Source organism: Lampetra fluviatilis, chromosome 26 (genome assembly GCF_964198595.1).
Source record: "Lampetra fluviatilis chromosome 26, kcLamFluv1.1, whole genome shotgun sequence".
Lineage (NCBI taxonomy): Eukaryota > Metazoa > Chordata > Hyperoartia > Petromyzontiformes > Petromyzontidae > Lampetra > Lampetra fluviatilis.
In genome coordinates this window covers 4,616,477-4,632,024 of record NC_136300.1, presented here as the reverse complement: position 1 = coordinate 4,632,024, position 15,548 = coordinate 4,616,477, and the positions used below count along the sequence as shown (strand labels likewise).

Here is a 15,548-nt window from a genome sequence, read left to right as displayed (position 1 = left end):
ATAAAATTACAATTTCGTGAAGGTCACTGAGTAAATGAGTGTGCTTTTTTCAAATTCATATGAGCAAAAAAAAAACACTCATACTTTTTTATTTTACTCATGCTTTTTTTTCACTCATGCTTTTTTATTTTTTTCAAAATCATATGAGTAAAAAAAAACACTCATGCTTTTTTATTTAACCTGCAGAAACATCGATTCGCTTCATCAGTTTGATTAAAGCAAGGAATAACAAAACCCACAGTTGAGGAAACTTTTGAGGCCTTCATAAAAAATTCACCATTTTCCTTCACGAAATTTTGCATTGGCTCGGTTGAGCAAATATTAACCTTTCGGTGGTCTCTTTTGTTAAATCTCTGCAGCATCTTTTGCTCTTTTAATATAATTCATAAAAACTAAATGTCATCTCCTTTGTTTAATGAAAGGCTACAGTGGAAGTACCCCCCCCCAAATCCCCATTAGAAATGTTCTCGTCAGCCTTCCAAAGTAGACAGTAAGGAAAATAAGTTTTTTTGCATGTAAGACTGTCTCTTTAGTGTATTATATTCATTACGCACTTTACCAAGTATATCATAAATCATTGTCGTGCTTCACATTCTGCAAGAGGCCCGAGTTTGGCTCTTGAGAGCATTTGTTAGTTCCACTGGCTTGTTCACTGGTAAATGATGGGAAGGCTCGGGCAAAAGCATTTCCTCATTTGCGTCTCCCCACCACCACATGAAACACTACGCGTGCGCTGCAACTTGCAGTGAAGGATATGATAATAGCAAGCAAAGTGCGCCGCACAGCTTCTGTTTATTCATCATTGTCTTCGCGGCACATCACTGGGAAAAGCAGACAGTGTTCTGTCTGCGAACACTCGCTTCTGTGTGGGCACGCTCCTGCTGCTGGTGCTGCTACTGCTGACGTTGCTGCTTAAGGTGTCCGAGCTCAGGCTCGCCAGCACATTGCGTGCGAGCGTGCGCACGCGTGTGCATGCACGTGCGCGCATGCCGGTCGCCCAGACCGGCGATTCTCACGGGCACCGGGGCAGCACTGTGGCGTTTGCATCGGTCGAGGTGGTCGTGGCGGGGTGGGGGGGCTTGTGGGGTGGCTGCGGGAGTATTTGGAAAAAAATTATTTTGGGAGGTGGTTGCGGAGGGCATTGTGTGGGGGTGAGGGTGAAGAAGGCATAAGTGAAGGGAGAGAGAGACAGGCAGCGCGGGGAGACAGACGGTCGCTCTAATGTATGCGACGTGTCTTTGCTGTGCGGAGGTGGAGAGAGAGCGACCTGGTTTGCCCAAATACTTTAGCGTCGGGGCTGGGAGGGGGGCGAACGGAGCCTGTGCAGGAGCCTTCACTAAACCCGTAATGATACCCCTGACATTTACCCAATCCCGTTAGCCCAGAGTGACAAGAATCTTTGTACACCTTAAAATACAAAATTTGGCAAGGGAAATTAAATAAAAATGTCAACCTGTCCTTTTCCCGGGCAGTGTTTACATGGGAGCCATCCGTTTCAATTTTCTTGTGTTTGTTTAAAACAGAGAGAGAGAAAATAAAAGTACGTGTTGTGAATGATTAGAAAGTGTAATAAATAAATAACACGAGACCTCCACTCTCTCCCTTTCAAAGCCGCGGATGGCTTTTCGAGAGCAATGAAACGGTGTCGAGTTTATCGCCAAGCGTGGTCTGCTTGTCGGAGATTCCACGCATCTGATTGAAATTCACCCTCGACAGTCATAACACCGTGAGCATGGGCGCGAAGCGTGATTAAAACAAAGCTAGACTCGCACTTGGCTATTTTTGTTAAAGCTCGTCTGAAGTTCATCGGTGTGAGAAAAAAAAATCGATGTACATTTTTGGACCCAAGGGCAATGTAATATTTCCATGCGTCTGCGTGTTGTTTTCGATAGGGGAGATTTTAACGAGGCCTGTTTCTATATTCCTCACAAACGCGGTGGAGTGCTCTCACCGAGTAAACTACAGCGTGATCTTGAGCACTAAGTCTGCAAAAAATTAATTACAGTTTTCAGTCCTGCGTTTCAGTGCCAATGCAGTGTGTATGTTCACTTTCACACCTTTAATTCCTCCAACAAAGAACTTCTGCAATGGGTGAGGAGTAAAACAAAACCCATATTGACCCAAAAAAAGGCTAAATGAAATGCAGACTGAGAATATTGTTTGCATCATGAGCCAACTTATTATAATAAAAACCTTTGTAACCTTTGTATCCCGGTTTAACTCTCGCCGCACTGGAACGTATTGTAGTTATTATCTGCCACGTGTAAAACCTGAAGTTTAACAATTGCATTTTAATAATGTACACCTCGATTCACACGTCGTGGTGAAGAGCTTCAAGGCAAGTGCTCGCGCTTGACATGCATTCATCTCAGGCCTTCGAGAAAGACAGGAATTTCCTTTCTGGTGGAACAAAGACAGATATTCCCCATATAGCCCTAACAGACTGTCGGGGCAAGTGGCATTAGCGAGCACCTATTAAGGCCCGCACCGCCCACGAGGGGGTGGGTGGCCGGCACCACGCCCGGTCGCCTTTGTATCCCCAGTGGCGATGTTTACACTCTGCACCAGGTACTCATTTGAGGCTGAGTCGACCTAGGGGAGCCCCAGAACTGGTTCAGATAATCTTCACCGATGTTGGTTGTGAGCGGGAATGGAACTCGGGTCGCCAGGTTCGAAGCGCAGCACGCTAACTGCGACACTAACGCTCCCCACAGCAGCACATACACATGCTGGGGTAGCCCAAGTAAAACCATTTATCGTGAAGTAATCAGAGTAATACATTTTTATATAGCACTTTTCATTGAAAGATTAGAAATCATTTTAACACTCCATAACTATAATGTTTTTTAAGTGCCATACAGCTGTTCATGAAGCAAAATTGTAGGCTTCAAGCTTCTTCTTGCTGCCCTTTCTTTGCAGGTGGAGCAATTCAAGCAAGATCCATGCCCATTCAAGTGTCTGCACTCGATTTTTAACGCGGAAACCGGCGATGTGGTGTACCCCTACAAGCAGTACGGGCACCTTCAGGTAACATCCTGGGACGGATTCCACGTAGCTCCCACCGACACATGCCCCGGAATGATTTCTCCAAATGAGTCGGACTGCAGGTCGATTGTACTGTTAAACACGAGGCTGGTGTTACTCCACAGGTACTTAACCTTGACAGTGCCAGTTTACGCGCACACGGTTTGACTTTCATAATTGATAATGGTGCTGTCGGATAAGCCAGTGGCAAGTATGTATTGATTGCGCTGCAATTAAATATGAATATTGTGCTCTGAGTTGCCTAGAATGCCAATTAAACTGACACCAATTTTAAAGTTGCGGTTAAATATTAAATCAAAACAACAACTTATGGTTATTTCGGTAAAGTCACACTTCACCTGACGACGGCTGCTTGTGTTGTGGCCGAAACGTCGTGAGAATTGTATTTTATTATGTTTTATTTTATTAATTTTATTATTTCCCCTCTACGTGACTTTACCGAAAGAACCAAGAAGATGAATCCCCGCAGTCACGAAAGCTTTAAATCGAAACAATTTATAGCTCACATTTACTTGTATATTTTTTTGTAAACTAGAATTTAAAATATTGAAATGACAGTTATGTACATACTATAACCATGAGCTTTTGGGTTAAAAAATAGGTAATTTAAGTTCCTTTTGTTCAGATACAAGAATTAATTTGAGATAAACGAAAGAAAACCCTGTTCTGCTTTATCATCTGCAGCGTACAGATCTGAATCTGCACTGATCCTCCCAAAGTCGTTGGGATCCTATCCTAAATGTTACAATAACAATTCATGTTCTCAAGCACAAACAGTGGGGTGCAGCCGAGAATACAAATCTTATCGGATGCCCTCGCAAAAAAAACGAAGCGCTTCTCGCAACCGATAGCGCCCGGCTTTTTATTTCTTTATTCTACTACAAATCGCCGCTCTGTTTCCTCGCTCCGAAACATGACACGTCCGTTGACGCGCTCGCTTTTGTGGGAGTGAAATTAGTCGCGTTGCGGATCGTTGTCAGTATCGCTCTTGATAAGGCTCAAAGCCAGCTCCTCCCCTCGCTCAGGGCTCAAGTGCAACAGGGCCGCAACGGATTGGGAGGTGGCTCATCGCCGGCTTCGTATCGACCTGCCCAATCAATGGCACGCCGTGGCAGCTGTCTGTCCTACCCAGGCCGGAGAGCTCTCTGTCAGCCCTCCCACTTGCACCCTTTGTTCTGCCCGTACCTGGCCCTGAACAGCACAGATGGGCGGGAGGGGCTGTGCTCTTTTATTCAGGCTGACATTCTGTCAGGCCGTCTCTAGTGGGGGTGTCTGGATGGGTATTCATTTGCTAATAACCACCCTTCAGAGGACTGTATCAAATGCCATTCTGCTGTGGATAGAAAAGCCACCTTAAGGTGCGGCAACATTACATTTCCTTTCGTGTTATTTGGGAAACACTTTTCGCCGTGATGGAAGCGGTCAGGAATACTGGGCGTGACTGTTGAGTAGATTTCACTTCCTCTCACTTAGCTCACGTTTAGCAGATGTTTGTTCAGCCCCCTTCTGACGATCACCGTGCCCTTTTTTCAGTTTAACTCGAAATGAGTGTAACTTTTGAATGCTTCAATTGAAATGTCATCAATGCTACAGTTGTTTTTTTAGGCTAATAGCAATGATTATATCTGCCAACTTTTGAGCATGGTAGATGTTTTGATGGTGGAGACACATAGGTAGATGCGAGCGAATGCTGTTGCCCCTTGAGGCTGTGAATTATCCACCGGGATTTAGAAATGGTGGTGGACACTGGGCAGGGTAAGTGGGTTTGTTCAAGAATGTATAAATGAGAACTTAAAACATTTCTCACTCTCTCCGTAACTAATTTCATCATTCATAAAATAACCACGAGAGAAGAAACCAATGCATGCATCGATTGGGTTTATTTAAAACGAAACAATTATTTCTGTAGAACAGAAAACATTTTACCAAACTCTAACCAGACACTTACCCAAATCGATCACATTTTAATCACAGAGTTTAGCCATAACACCGTGAGCATGGGCGCGATGCGTTATCATCCAACATTAAACCAGGTGCATTGGAAAATCCAATGGAACAGATGCACATTTCTACAAATGTATTACATACTCCTAATGTGGCATTTTAGAGAGTATTTGTTGACTTGAAGGCTAGACAGATATATATTACTAGGGGTTGTTCAGGGGCGACTGCGGCGCCCCTCACAACCATTTACGGCCTTCGGCCAGGAAAGTCACGAAAAATGTTGCACACGAACGACGCATTCACGCAAGCACCCGATGCTCCGTTTTGCAGTTTTGAAATGAAACATCTTTGAATTGTATTGTTTTGAATTAGATTATTTTATTTCTTCATTAAAAGCTTATGTCATTTTACATCTGGAAGACTTCATTGAAAAGGACATTTAGTGTGAATTTTCTCTCGTCGTTAAGTAGATGGCCTTGCCGGGGGTTCGGTTCGATGCGGACTTTCACCTGTTTGGGATTGCAGGATTGAGATAAGGCGACACAGAGCTGGTCGTGTAAGAAGACCGCCGTCTGCAGATCGATGGCAACGTAATCGAACGTCTGTCCCTGCGCCTCAGTCGTTCATGCAGGGGGCACGTAGGTTTGCAGCGCCCCCTGCATGAAAACGACAGAAAGTGCAGCGTTCATCACAGATAAAGTTGAGCGCTTATATTAGAGTATAGTATCATCGGTGATACATACAGGATTTGCATTCAATACTTGTGTGCCTTGACAGGTCAGAATGTTTCTCAGACGTTGGCTTCACTTGCATTCACTTTTTTTTTGTTGCTGTCAAGCCCTATCATCTCGTTGTTTAAGATTGATTTCGGATAGCCAAAGTCTCCGCTCGTGCATTTCTCGGCGCAAAATCGTGGCTTATGCACGAGTCACGGCGAGCGCCGGAGTTGTCCCTGTTTTTGTTTTCCCTTTCCGTCGGGGGTCAGCGTTATCGAGAAACCAATCACGCGTCCACTCGGGGACCCGAGCCACTGCCAGCAAAGTGCAAACGTCACCACCAATGTGAAATTGTGTGCTGGCCTGCAGGAAGGCACACCGCTGTGCGGTGCCGTTGCAGCCCATTGCGTCCGCCCCTCCTCCCTTTAGTGATTGTGTGTAAAATGCACTCCATTGACATTTTTAAATCCCCGCTCTGATTTTTTTCATCATATATATCTCAACTACACAGCGGTGCCGTGTCACCTGCAATTCTATTTGCATACCGCTTGCCAAATCTGATTCGGGCAACTGCTACTACACGTTGGTCGATGATTTGGTTGTGGTTTTATGAGATCAAGTTAATTTGTTTCTGCCTTCCTGCGTGCCTCGTCAGCCGTTGCTTTTTGGCCATGACAGAACCTCGGCATTTCTCTCGTTTTGTAAAATTGATCGTGGCAGTCGCAGCCCTGACTTGTCGCCAGGGTCCTTACAAAATACTATTTGTGAGATGTAATACTTTTTAACCGTGTCTCCCCCTCTCATCCCCTGCCCTCATTTTGCATTCTAAAAAAAAAAACATTGTCTAGATTGATGCTGTGTCACTCTTCCTCCTCTATCTGGTGGAAATGATTGCATCCGGCCTTCAGATCATCTACAGCACAGATGAGGTAAAATGGCTAAATGTGAACATTTCTTATCAAGTATATTATATATATGAACATAGCCGTTCATATCACACTTGCTATTAATTTGAATTCATAACACATTCCCACAATCATGGACATTTTTGCATACATAAGTATTCTCATACGTCTGCATTCAATGTTATATAATATTTACTTTCTGTTTGAGGAGTTTAAATTGCTGTTAATCGTGTTACTTATGGACTTCTGTAATTTTTAAAAAATATTTACTTGCAAACACGGCAATAAATTTAACACGTAAGCTTTTGCGACCGATATTATGATTCATTGTGGAATTTTGGTTAAGATCGCCGTGCGAGTAAAATGTAAAATGTGTGTCGTACACCCTGCTCAACCCAACACAATCAATTAACAAAGTCGTCACGTCAACAAACCTGCTGATTTATTACCGCTTCAGCACACCGGTATTGTTGGGAGAGCCATCCAAAACAATTAACTAATTGGGTACTCTATTGGGTATGAATCATGATTAATGTTAAGAAAACAAATGCATACATTGTCTTATGCTTATTGCACATGTACACGTACTTCACATGCAAATGTGCACACGTAACTAAAAACTTTAATATATGCTTATGCAGAACAATTGTTTTTTTTATTAACTTCATGGTAAAACTGTGAGCTTTGGTTTGGTCCTTTTTTATGCACTGTAACATCTTCATGAAAAAAATGTATTCACATTTTTGCTGCTATATTTCCCCATGATGGAGGTGGCATTTTATGCTGTTCTGCATGCAGAGTAATTGCCTTTGTAATGGCTTTTATGTCAGAAAATCACCGCCTATGAATTGTGTGCTTGATGCGTAATCCTCTGTCTGCTATTCATGTAAGCCTGGAATTTGGGGTAATGAGTTCGCACAGCGTGCCATATAATTGTTATTGTAATAAAATGTCAGCACCAGTCACCTCGTTACCTGCGATGATGTGGATTTATTTTATTAATAGCCCAGTTTTATTTATAATTTTAAAGACAAAAAAACGACTTTAAGTGGAATATTAGGGTTTCTTTTCATTTCCCTTTTTTCGCCAAATTCCACACGATTGGATTTATAAACAGTTGTTTGCTAGAGAGAGGAGAGGAAAAAAAACATGATTTGGAAATAGAAGTGGAATTTTTCCTGATAATTATATTTTTGTTTATATACAATTGGGCTGCTTACACATTTTCTTTCATACTCAAAAGGATATGAGTCCCTAAAGGATAACAGTCACGGGTTTTTTTTTTTTAGCAGTTAAGTAAAAAAAAAAATTCGCTGGAAAATAAATGTTACGGAACCTCAGGGGGGTTTAAGTCGAGATACCAGCGCTGTAATAAGACAAACCTTTGGATCCTAATACTCCTCATGGTGTCTCGTCTCTTACGTGGCACAGTGCCCCCTAGCCACGGCTCTGTGGCATAGGCTGAGCTGATGCCCAGGGAGGAAGAAGGGAGTGTACTTAACGAACAATCCAGTACCCCTGGAGGCAAGTCATTCCAGGCTTTGGTCACCCATACAAGCACTGATCAGAATCGGGCCCCCGCTGAGCTGTGCAGATCTGCGAAGGTCATCCCCTGAGGTGGCACGTCCGATCGAAAGTTTAACTTTTGTCGCCCCGATGCTTGTCTCGGAAGGTCGCGTTTGTTCAGAACCTGGTGTACTGCGTTGAGAGGGCTTACCGCGTGCCGGATTACGGCATGTGGGAGCGCGGCAGCAAGTACAACAACAACAGCACGGAGCTGCACTCCAGGTACACTTCACGCACAACAACGCCGTCCGGAAATCTACGAGCGGCACAGGGACCCCCCCCCCCCCTCACTCTGCCCCGCGCGGCCGTTGTGACGCGGAGCAATTCACACGTGATTGTCGTGATTGTCTCGCTACAAGGCGCGCTGCGGCGGCCCGTGGGTGAATACGTTGGAAGGGCACGGAGCGCTTGCGGGCATAGGGGAAGAAGAGATGAGGGGAGAGGAATGGTTGGGGGTGGGGGTTGGGGGGAAGAGGAGGGCGGAGGGCTGTGTGTGGAGTTTATAATCTTTATAATTAGCCCCGAATGGCAAGCCTCCATTGAAGGTACACAACATTGGTTTAATGGGCCTGAGCCATGCTGATGAGACTCATTTATCTTCTTGGTTCTTTCGGTAAGGTCACGTAGAATGGAAATAATAAAATAATAAAAATAAAACATAGTAAAATAATTCTCACGACGTTTCGGCCACAACGCAAGCAGCCGTCCTCAGGTGAAGACCAGGTCTGTCGGGGAGACAGCGTTTGAATGACTTTACCGAAAGAACCAAGAAGATGAATCCCTGCAGTCACGAAAGCTTTAAATCGAGACTCATTTATGTCCAAACTTGTTCAAGGTTGTCTTGCTTAAACAAATGATGCTGGGCAGCATTAGTACAGAGCTCCAATCAGCAATGGACTAAAGTACATTTTATTTGAGTGATTAATTAAACGCCTTGGCAAACGTGTATTATTACTCATGTTAACATTCGGGTCCACCTTAAACTCGCACGTGCATGTACGTGCAAAATCTCCAAGTTGCAAGTTTGTAAAGTGCACCGAAACACTCCACAGCGCAGTCTAAAGTTTGCGTCACACATTGCCATTCCGTATTCGCATTTTGGTGCGTATGGGGTTAAACATCCTGTAATTGTTGTCATGTAAGCCTGCGTTTGCATAGACCGCATTTTAAGATGATGGAAGTTGCAACAAAAAATAATGCTAATCCCATTACCTTCCCTTTGAACGACGTCAAATACCGTATTATCCCAAATGTGGTTTTGTTATTCATATGGATGCATCCTGTTCTTCTGATGCCATTTATATACAAAAAAAAGTAACCATTGATGTCTTAAGAGCTTATCCCGGGATACAAAGGCTTAACTCCAAAGTGTAAAATTCGACATTGTTTATTGTTTAGTATCTACCAATTGCTGTGACAGCCCACAGAAGCACACTTGTTTATCCTCTGTGTCGGCTATATTTGACCGCTTTATTCCCCGGCAGTGTCGTACGTGATTTTCCAGCGTGGATTTAATTTAATCCTATCGCATGTTTGTTGTGAGCAAACCTGGCGTTGTTACCAGAGCCGTATTTTTTAAAAATGTATATTACTAAGTTAACTACAATGTTTTAGTGTTTATCCCTTTCAAATACTCATATTACTTGATTGTTACAGAATCATTACTCTTGTGCGTGGCCATGTGGGGGACCAATATTGTAGATCCTATTATCCGCAAATGTACTCCACTTTTTCGATTTAAAGCTTTCGTGACTGCAGGGATTCATATTGTTGATTCTTTCGGTAAAGTCACGTAGAAGGGAAATAATACAAATAATAAAAATAAAACATAATAAAATAAAATTCTCACGACGTTTCGGCCACAACGCAAGCAGCCGTCCTCAGGTGAAGAAACAGAGCTCTCGGAAAGACAGCATCCTAACTGCTTGCGTTGTGGCCGAAACGTCATGAGAATTTTATTTAATTATGTTTTATTTTTATTATTTTATTATTTCCTTTCTACGTGACTTTACCGAAAGAACCAAGAATATGTACTCCACTTATCTCTGGGGAAATATTTGCAGATATTCTCAGATAATCGGAGTATTTTTTCCAATGAACTCTTATGCAGGAAAAGAATTGTGGATAATTGGAGTAATGACATTTTTCTTTAGTGCATGCAATGAAATAGGGATGGTCAATACCTGTGGATAATTATAATTCATTTGCCCGCGCAACTCCTCTTGTCCATGGAAATTTGGCGGACGATATAAAATCCATTCCGAAATGCAGGTTGAGAACATGTCCAGATGCTTGTGGATGATAGGAAGAAAAGGGCCACGGATAATTGGGACTGACCCTATAGCTTTTTATAAATAGTAGGATTCATGGGTAATAGGGTCGTTGAGAAGAGGAGTTCTTATTTTATCAACGCATGTCCCTGTTTCATTCGTATACATTACGATAAATAGCACTTGATTTTAATTAACCTTCACAACGGAGTATATATATGGGTTCTTTAGCAAAGTTCTCAGAGTTTTTTCTTTGAAATTATATGTGCGTACCATTAGTGTGTTTAAAACAAATTCAATTTCACACACAATTGTGTGCATTGCATAACTTGTAATGAAAGGAGAGTGTAGTGTCCTGATGAGGTACCACCTCAATTCCTATGTGCCTCTATTATAGACTCCGAACATTCACAGTCACATTTTGATTGCGAGGAAAATGGCTGCCAAGAAACAGAAACAAGTTAATTCTCTGGCCGTTTAAAAATAAATTGCCACTAAGAGTAGCTTTTACTCAGCTTTCAATAATTTCTTACTTGTAGACCATTCATGACCACTTAATAGCCGATGTGGCTGAACTAAATACACACTAAGTGCAGAGTTTAGTCTCTGCCAAAGCCTGGCTGTTTTACTCGATATTTCAGTGTTACCCTTGTGTGAGTGAGTGGCATTTCCTTTGACACATTCAGTTTAAGTACAGCTTTATTATGGAAAGGTGGTGAATTTTATATTCGGGGCAAAAAAAAAAGGAATGAGTCGGAGAGCAAGTTTCAACGGCTCCTTTCCCGGTGGTGGTGGTAGGCTGCCTGGCACGTGATGAATTGCTCGGTTCATCGTGCAGAAACCTCTGGCCTGCAGCGAGCCTTAGAATCTGAGGCCAGGTCTGCCTCCCCCACGCCCTCTGCTCGTAGCTTTCGTCTCCAGTAGCAGGCCCTTTTGTACCCAACGCCGCCATACTGCTGCCCGTCACATGTAGCAGTTGGTGCTTACACGGAAATTTGCAGTGAGTGCAGGAACAGTCATAAAATATTTACAATCTCAGTGGGGGCACATTCATTTTGTGAGACTATAATGTTCGTGCGAGTGTGTTTGTGTTAGAGTGGGTATGTATAAAGCATGTGGGGAGTCATGGCGCGGTCGTTAGCGCACTGCACTACGAAGCCGGCGACCCGAGTTCGATTCTCGCCCACGGCCAACGCCAGTGACAAATATCTGAACTGGTCTTGCGCCCTTCCTAGGTCGACTTAGCCTTAAATGTGTACCTCGTGCGGTGCGTAAACATCATCGCTAGAGATACAAATGCACCCGTCTTGGTGCTGACCACCAACCCCCTCATGTGCCATATCGACCTTTATAGGTGCTTCCTAACATCACTTGCTGCCACAGTCTGTTAAAGTACAGAAACTCAGGTCCATGCACTTTATGGATGTGACTGACCGCCGTTTCTTTAGTAAACGTTGGTTAGACTGGCTTTTTATCTTGTTATATGTACGTGTAGGCATGCAACTAGTAACCCATCTCCACAGCAGTTCAATACATTGATCACAATTGAGACTAATTGCTATCAAGAGTCGGTTCTTTTTTCTCATATTTACCTTATTGTTGATATGAGGAAGCTTACCGCATCCTATGCTCGGAGGTTCTGAGAGTCTTGCGTCGTTGAAGAAGGGGGTTTACCGTATTCATTGCAGAAACTACTGAGGCATCTCCTCAGGGTGCCAGGTAAGGCCCTGACAAGGATTATGCAATATTGCCATGCCAGCCATGCAGAGCAGGAGTTTGAGGAGCCCCACTGTGGCTTCAGGCTGGGGCAGTTCTGTACAGATGTGATATTTTTTTGTCCGTCTGCTACAGCAGAGCTGTAGGAAATTTCAATAGGACGTAAGTCTCTCGACCTGGTCAGAAGCCAGGGCTTGAGTTATTCGTCATGCTTGTGGCGGTCCCTGACCCCGTGCTCAGAATAATGAAGGACCTTCATGATGGTGGGCAAGCCAGGCTAAAGCTACGGAGCTGGGAGTCGGAGCCGTATCCTATTCACCTTTGTGTGCTATAGGGATGTTCTCTAGCCCCTACATTACTCGACCTTCAAGTTCGAGAAGCTTTCCATGGCTTTATCAGACGAATTTGTATCTGTTACAGATACAATGGTAGGCCGATAGAATCCCAGGTGCAGTCAAGGGATGACTCTACTGGACAATCATGTTATCTATGCTGCTGGTCTGGTAACTTCCATGTGAGAGGAGATTTCTACCCAGAACCTGGAACGTGCCGTTTAGAGGCAGGGCCTTACCATCAGCCTCAACAAATGCACCTGCCTGGTTATGTTATGTCATCAAATACTCCACCCCACCAACTCTACATATGAGCAATGGGGCAATTGTGGAGAGAGTGGAGTAAATCCCAGACTTGGGCAGTATGCTCATGACCGGCGCTCTGTATTTCAGCAAGAGGTTTCACTTCAAATCATTTGGATGTTGCTCTGGAAGCTGTCTGGCCTGCTGCTCCGTACGGAACAGGTCTTCTCAGCCACACTTACTCCCTCTGAACCGCCTTGAAACAACCAGGCTGGGTTGCCTAAGATCCATCCTGTTTCCAACCAGACTGGATTGTGTAAGGAGCTCACAGATCCTTGAAAGATCTCGACACAATCTCTTCTTCTATCAAATGAGGCTGCATTTGTTGAGTTATGTAGTCCTCATGCCTAGCCATTGTGTGTCCAAGCAGCTTCTGTTGTCTGGATAGAGGGCGCGAGAGAAAATATGGGCTAATGTGGCATGAGAGGATTTGGAGCTTATTCGTCTGACCGAAGATTGGTACCAGCATTGTCAAGATAAGCCTTTGTGAAGTGGGCTCTTAAAATACGCTACTGGGCAGTAAGAAGCAGTCGCCCGCCAACAACAATGGAGGGAGGAAGACCGATACTCACAACATTGAGTAGAGCCCAGGGTGACTAAAATGAAGCAAGTTCGTGTTGTGTCGAGCACAGGTGGGGGAGCATATCTGCGAGTCATCTTAGGTGACCCATAGCACTGGAGTCTGTCCCCTGACCTATCAGCAAACCCTTCAACACTTCACGTGGCCTCAAAGTGCATCTAGCTTGGTGATGTCACCGCCACTTAGTGGCGGACGGTTGCTGTCCTCATCTGCTGCGTGTGAACTCATCTCGAATGTAATTGCCAAGAGCATTCCCGGTCCTCGGCACCGGACGTGACACTGGATGTGACGTGCGCGACGGGCAGCTTCCCAGCCCGGTGCCAATTACCAGGTGCCTTTTACCGGTCCGCGTATCCCTCGAAGGAAAATTAAAACGTTCGGAAAGGGCACGCCACAAACAACACCAAATGCAACCTTGCTCCTCCCAACTCCATCGTACCAGCGGGCAGCAGCAGTAGCGGCAGCTGATCGCGAAGGCTTGGGTGACGTGCGACGCTGCGCCGCTGTTTCTGTGCAGTACGCGCGCGCACGCGAAAAGGGAATGTGAGTGATGTGACGCGCACTGGACTCTTAATTTCGCCGTGCCATTAATTCTGTCCGAGTCGAGTGCCGAGGTGTCGTGCAAGGGAAGAGGGTTTCGCCACGAAAAGAGCTCTCGGCGTAACGAACACGCAGGGTTATTAATTGGCGTGTGACAGTGCGTCAATTCATCGTCAAGATTTGAGTCTCACGATACGTGCATTAAATCGGGCGTGTGAGAATACATAGATTCGCATTCATGGCAATTAAATGCAACTTTTGCATTTAGGTTGATGGAGGAGACATTATCCTGCAAATGGGATGGGATGAAATGAGAAACAATACTAATGAGACTAGAAAAGAATCGATACATTAATCGAATTGAGGGATTGTGTATGATTAAATGCCTTTTCATTAAGGTGTTTAGCGTTTCATGTGTTTGTGCGAATGTTTTTACATGATTAGGCAAACAATTTGCTTTGATTTTGGCCAGGGAAGAGTCCATTAATTTAGCAAGCCTTTATTGTTTAATACAGACCTGGAGCAATGTATAAAGCTAACAGTATATCTTGCATCCTAGAAAATGTATGATTTTACAATTTACAGTATCTCTTCATATTGGGGTTGAAATCAATTTACGCGACAAGAGATGTTGGATCAGCTTGCAGAGATATTCATGCATTCACTTGTACAATCGGCTACTCTTCTCTGTTATGTGCATACCGTTACACGCACGTGCAGTAACATCTACTCCGCATATGAGAGAAGAGGCTTTGTCCAACTAAACCTGTGCTCATTCGACTGTTTATATATCACAGAATTGCTCCTTCTCTTCACTGATCTGCTTGCCTTGCTTTCATTGCAGTTCTGTAGGTTTGGCCAAAGCTGCTTTGGAGGCTATTAACGGCTTCAACCTCTTCGGGAAACAGGTATGACAGCGCTCTGTGCGGTGTACGTACGTTACCGTATGTTTCAATTCTTCAGAACCGTACGTAGGCGACCGTGCTCATTGGAGGTGTGGGGGAAGAACAGAAAACTATAACACAAAAAAGCAGCTAGAAAGAAATGAGTTTTCGGTCTAGACGATTTAAAAGTGCATAGCTCCAGTGGCTTTACTAATATTGAACGCAAGAGCTTTCCAGACGGCCGTGGAAGCTCGTGAAGCGGTCACCAAAAGAGCGCGATGCGGTCAACTGTGTTCCATCTGCGTGCAGTGTCACGTTTGCCTCGCGGGGCCTGATGTGGTGTAGTTTAGGTCTTAAGTTTTCGTGACTGCAATGTTCCATACTCTTTGGTTCTTTCGGTAAAGTCACGTAGGTATAAAATAAAAAAAACTTTTTTATATTTTTTTTTAATTAAAAATGTTAAAATTAAAATTTTTAATTAAAAGTTTTTTTTTTATAAAAAAAGTTTTTTCTTTTCTTTTATACCTACGTGACTTTACCGAAAGAACCCAATGGCCTGATGTGCTTTCAAACTGCATTGCCATTTCACAGTTTTAAGCGTTAGGCACTGCACTCGTTTATAAAATTCCCACTTGAATCCAACTCCGGAGTTTCCATGAAAATGGACAATACATTGTGTGTGGGGAGCAGCAGTGTAGCGGTTAGTGCGCTGTGCCACAAATCCGGCGGCCCGAGTTAGATTCCCGC

The 15,548-nt window shown here is 44.0% G+C and overlaps 1 protein-coding gene across 3 annotated transcripts in view; it reads left to right on the top strand.

The window, feature by feature from the left end:
• PHKB (phosphorylase kinase regulatory subunit beta) overlaps positions 1 to 15,548 on the top strand; it is a 196,015-nt gene that overhangs the window by 46,426 nt on the left and 134,041 nt on the right. For all 3 annotated transcript variants that reach the window (XM_078868562.1, XM_078868560.1, XM_078868561.1), the window contains 4 exons: positions 2,920 to 3,027; positions 6,554 to 6,634; positions 8,283 to 8,398; positions 14,762 to 14,825. In XM_078868562.1, the coding sequence (XP_078724688.1) occupies positions 2,920 to 3,027; positions 6,554 to 6,634; positions 8,283 to 8,398; positions 14,762 to 14,825 (369 nt within the window). The remainder of the gene's footprint in view (positions 1 to 2,919; positions 3,028 to 6,553; positions 6,635 to 8,282; positions 8,399 to 14,761; positions 14,826 to 15,548) is intronic.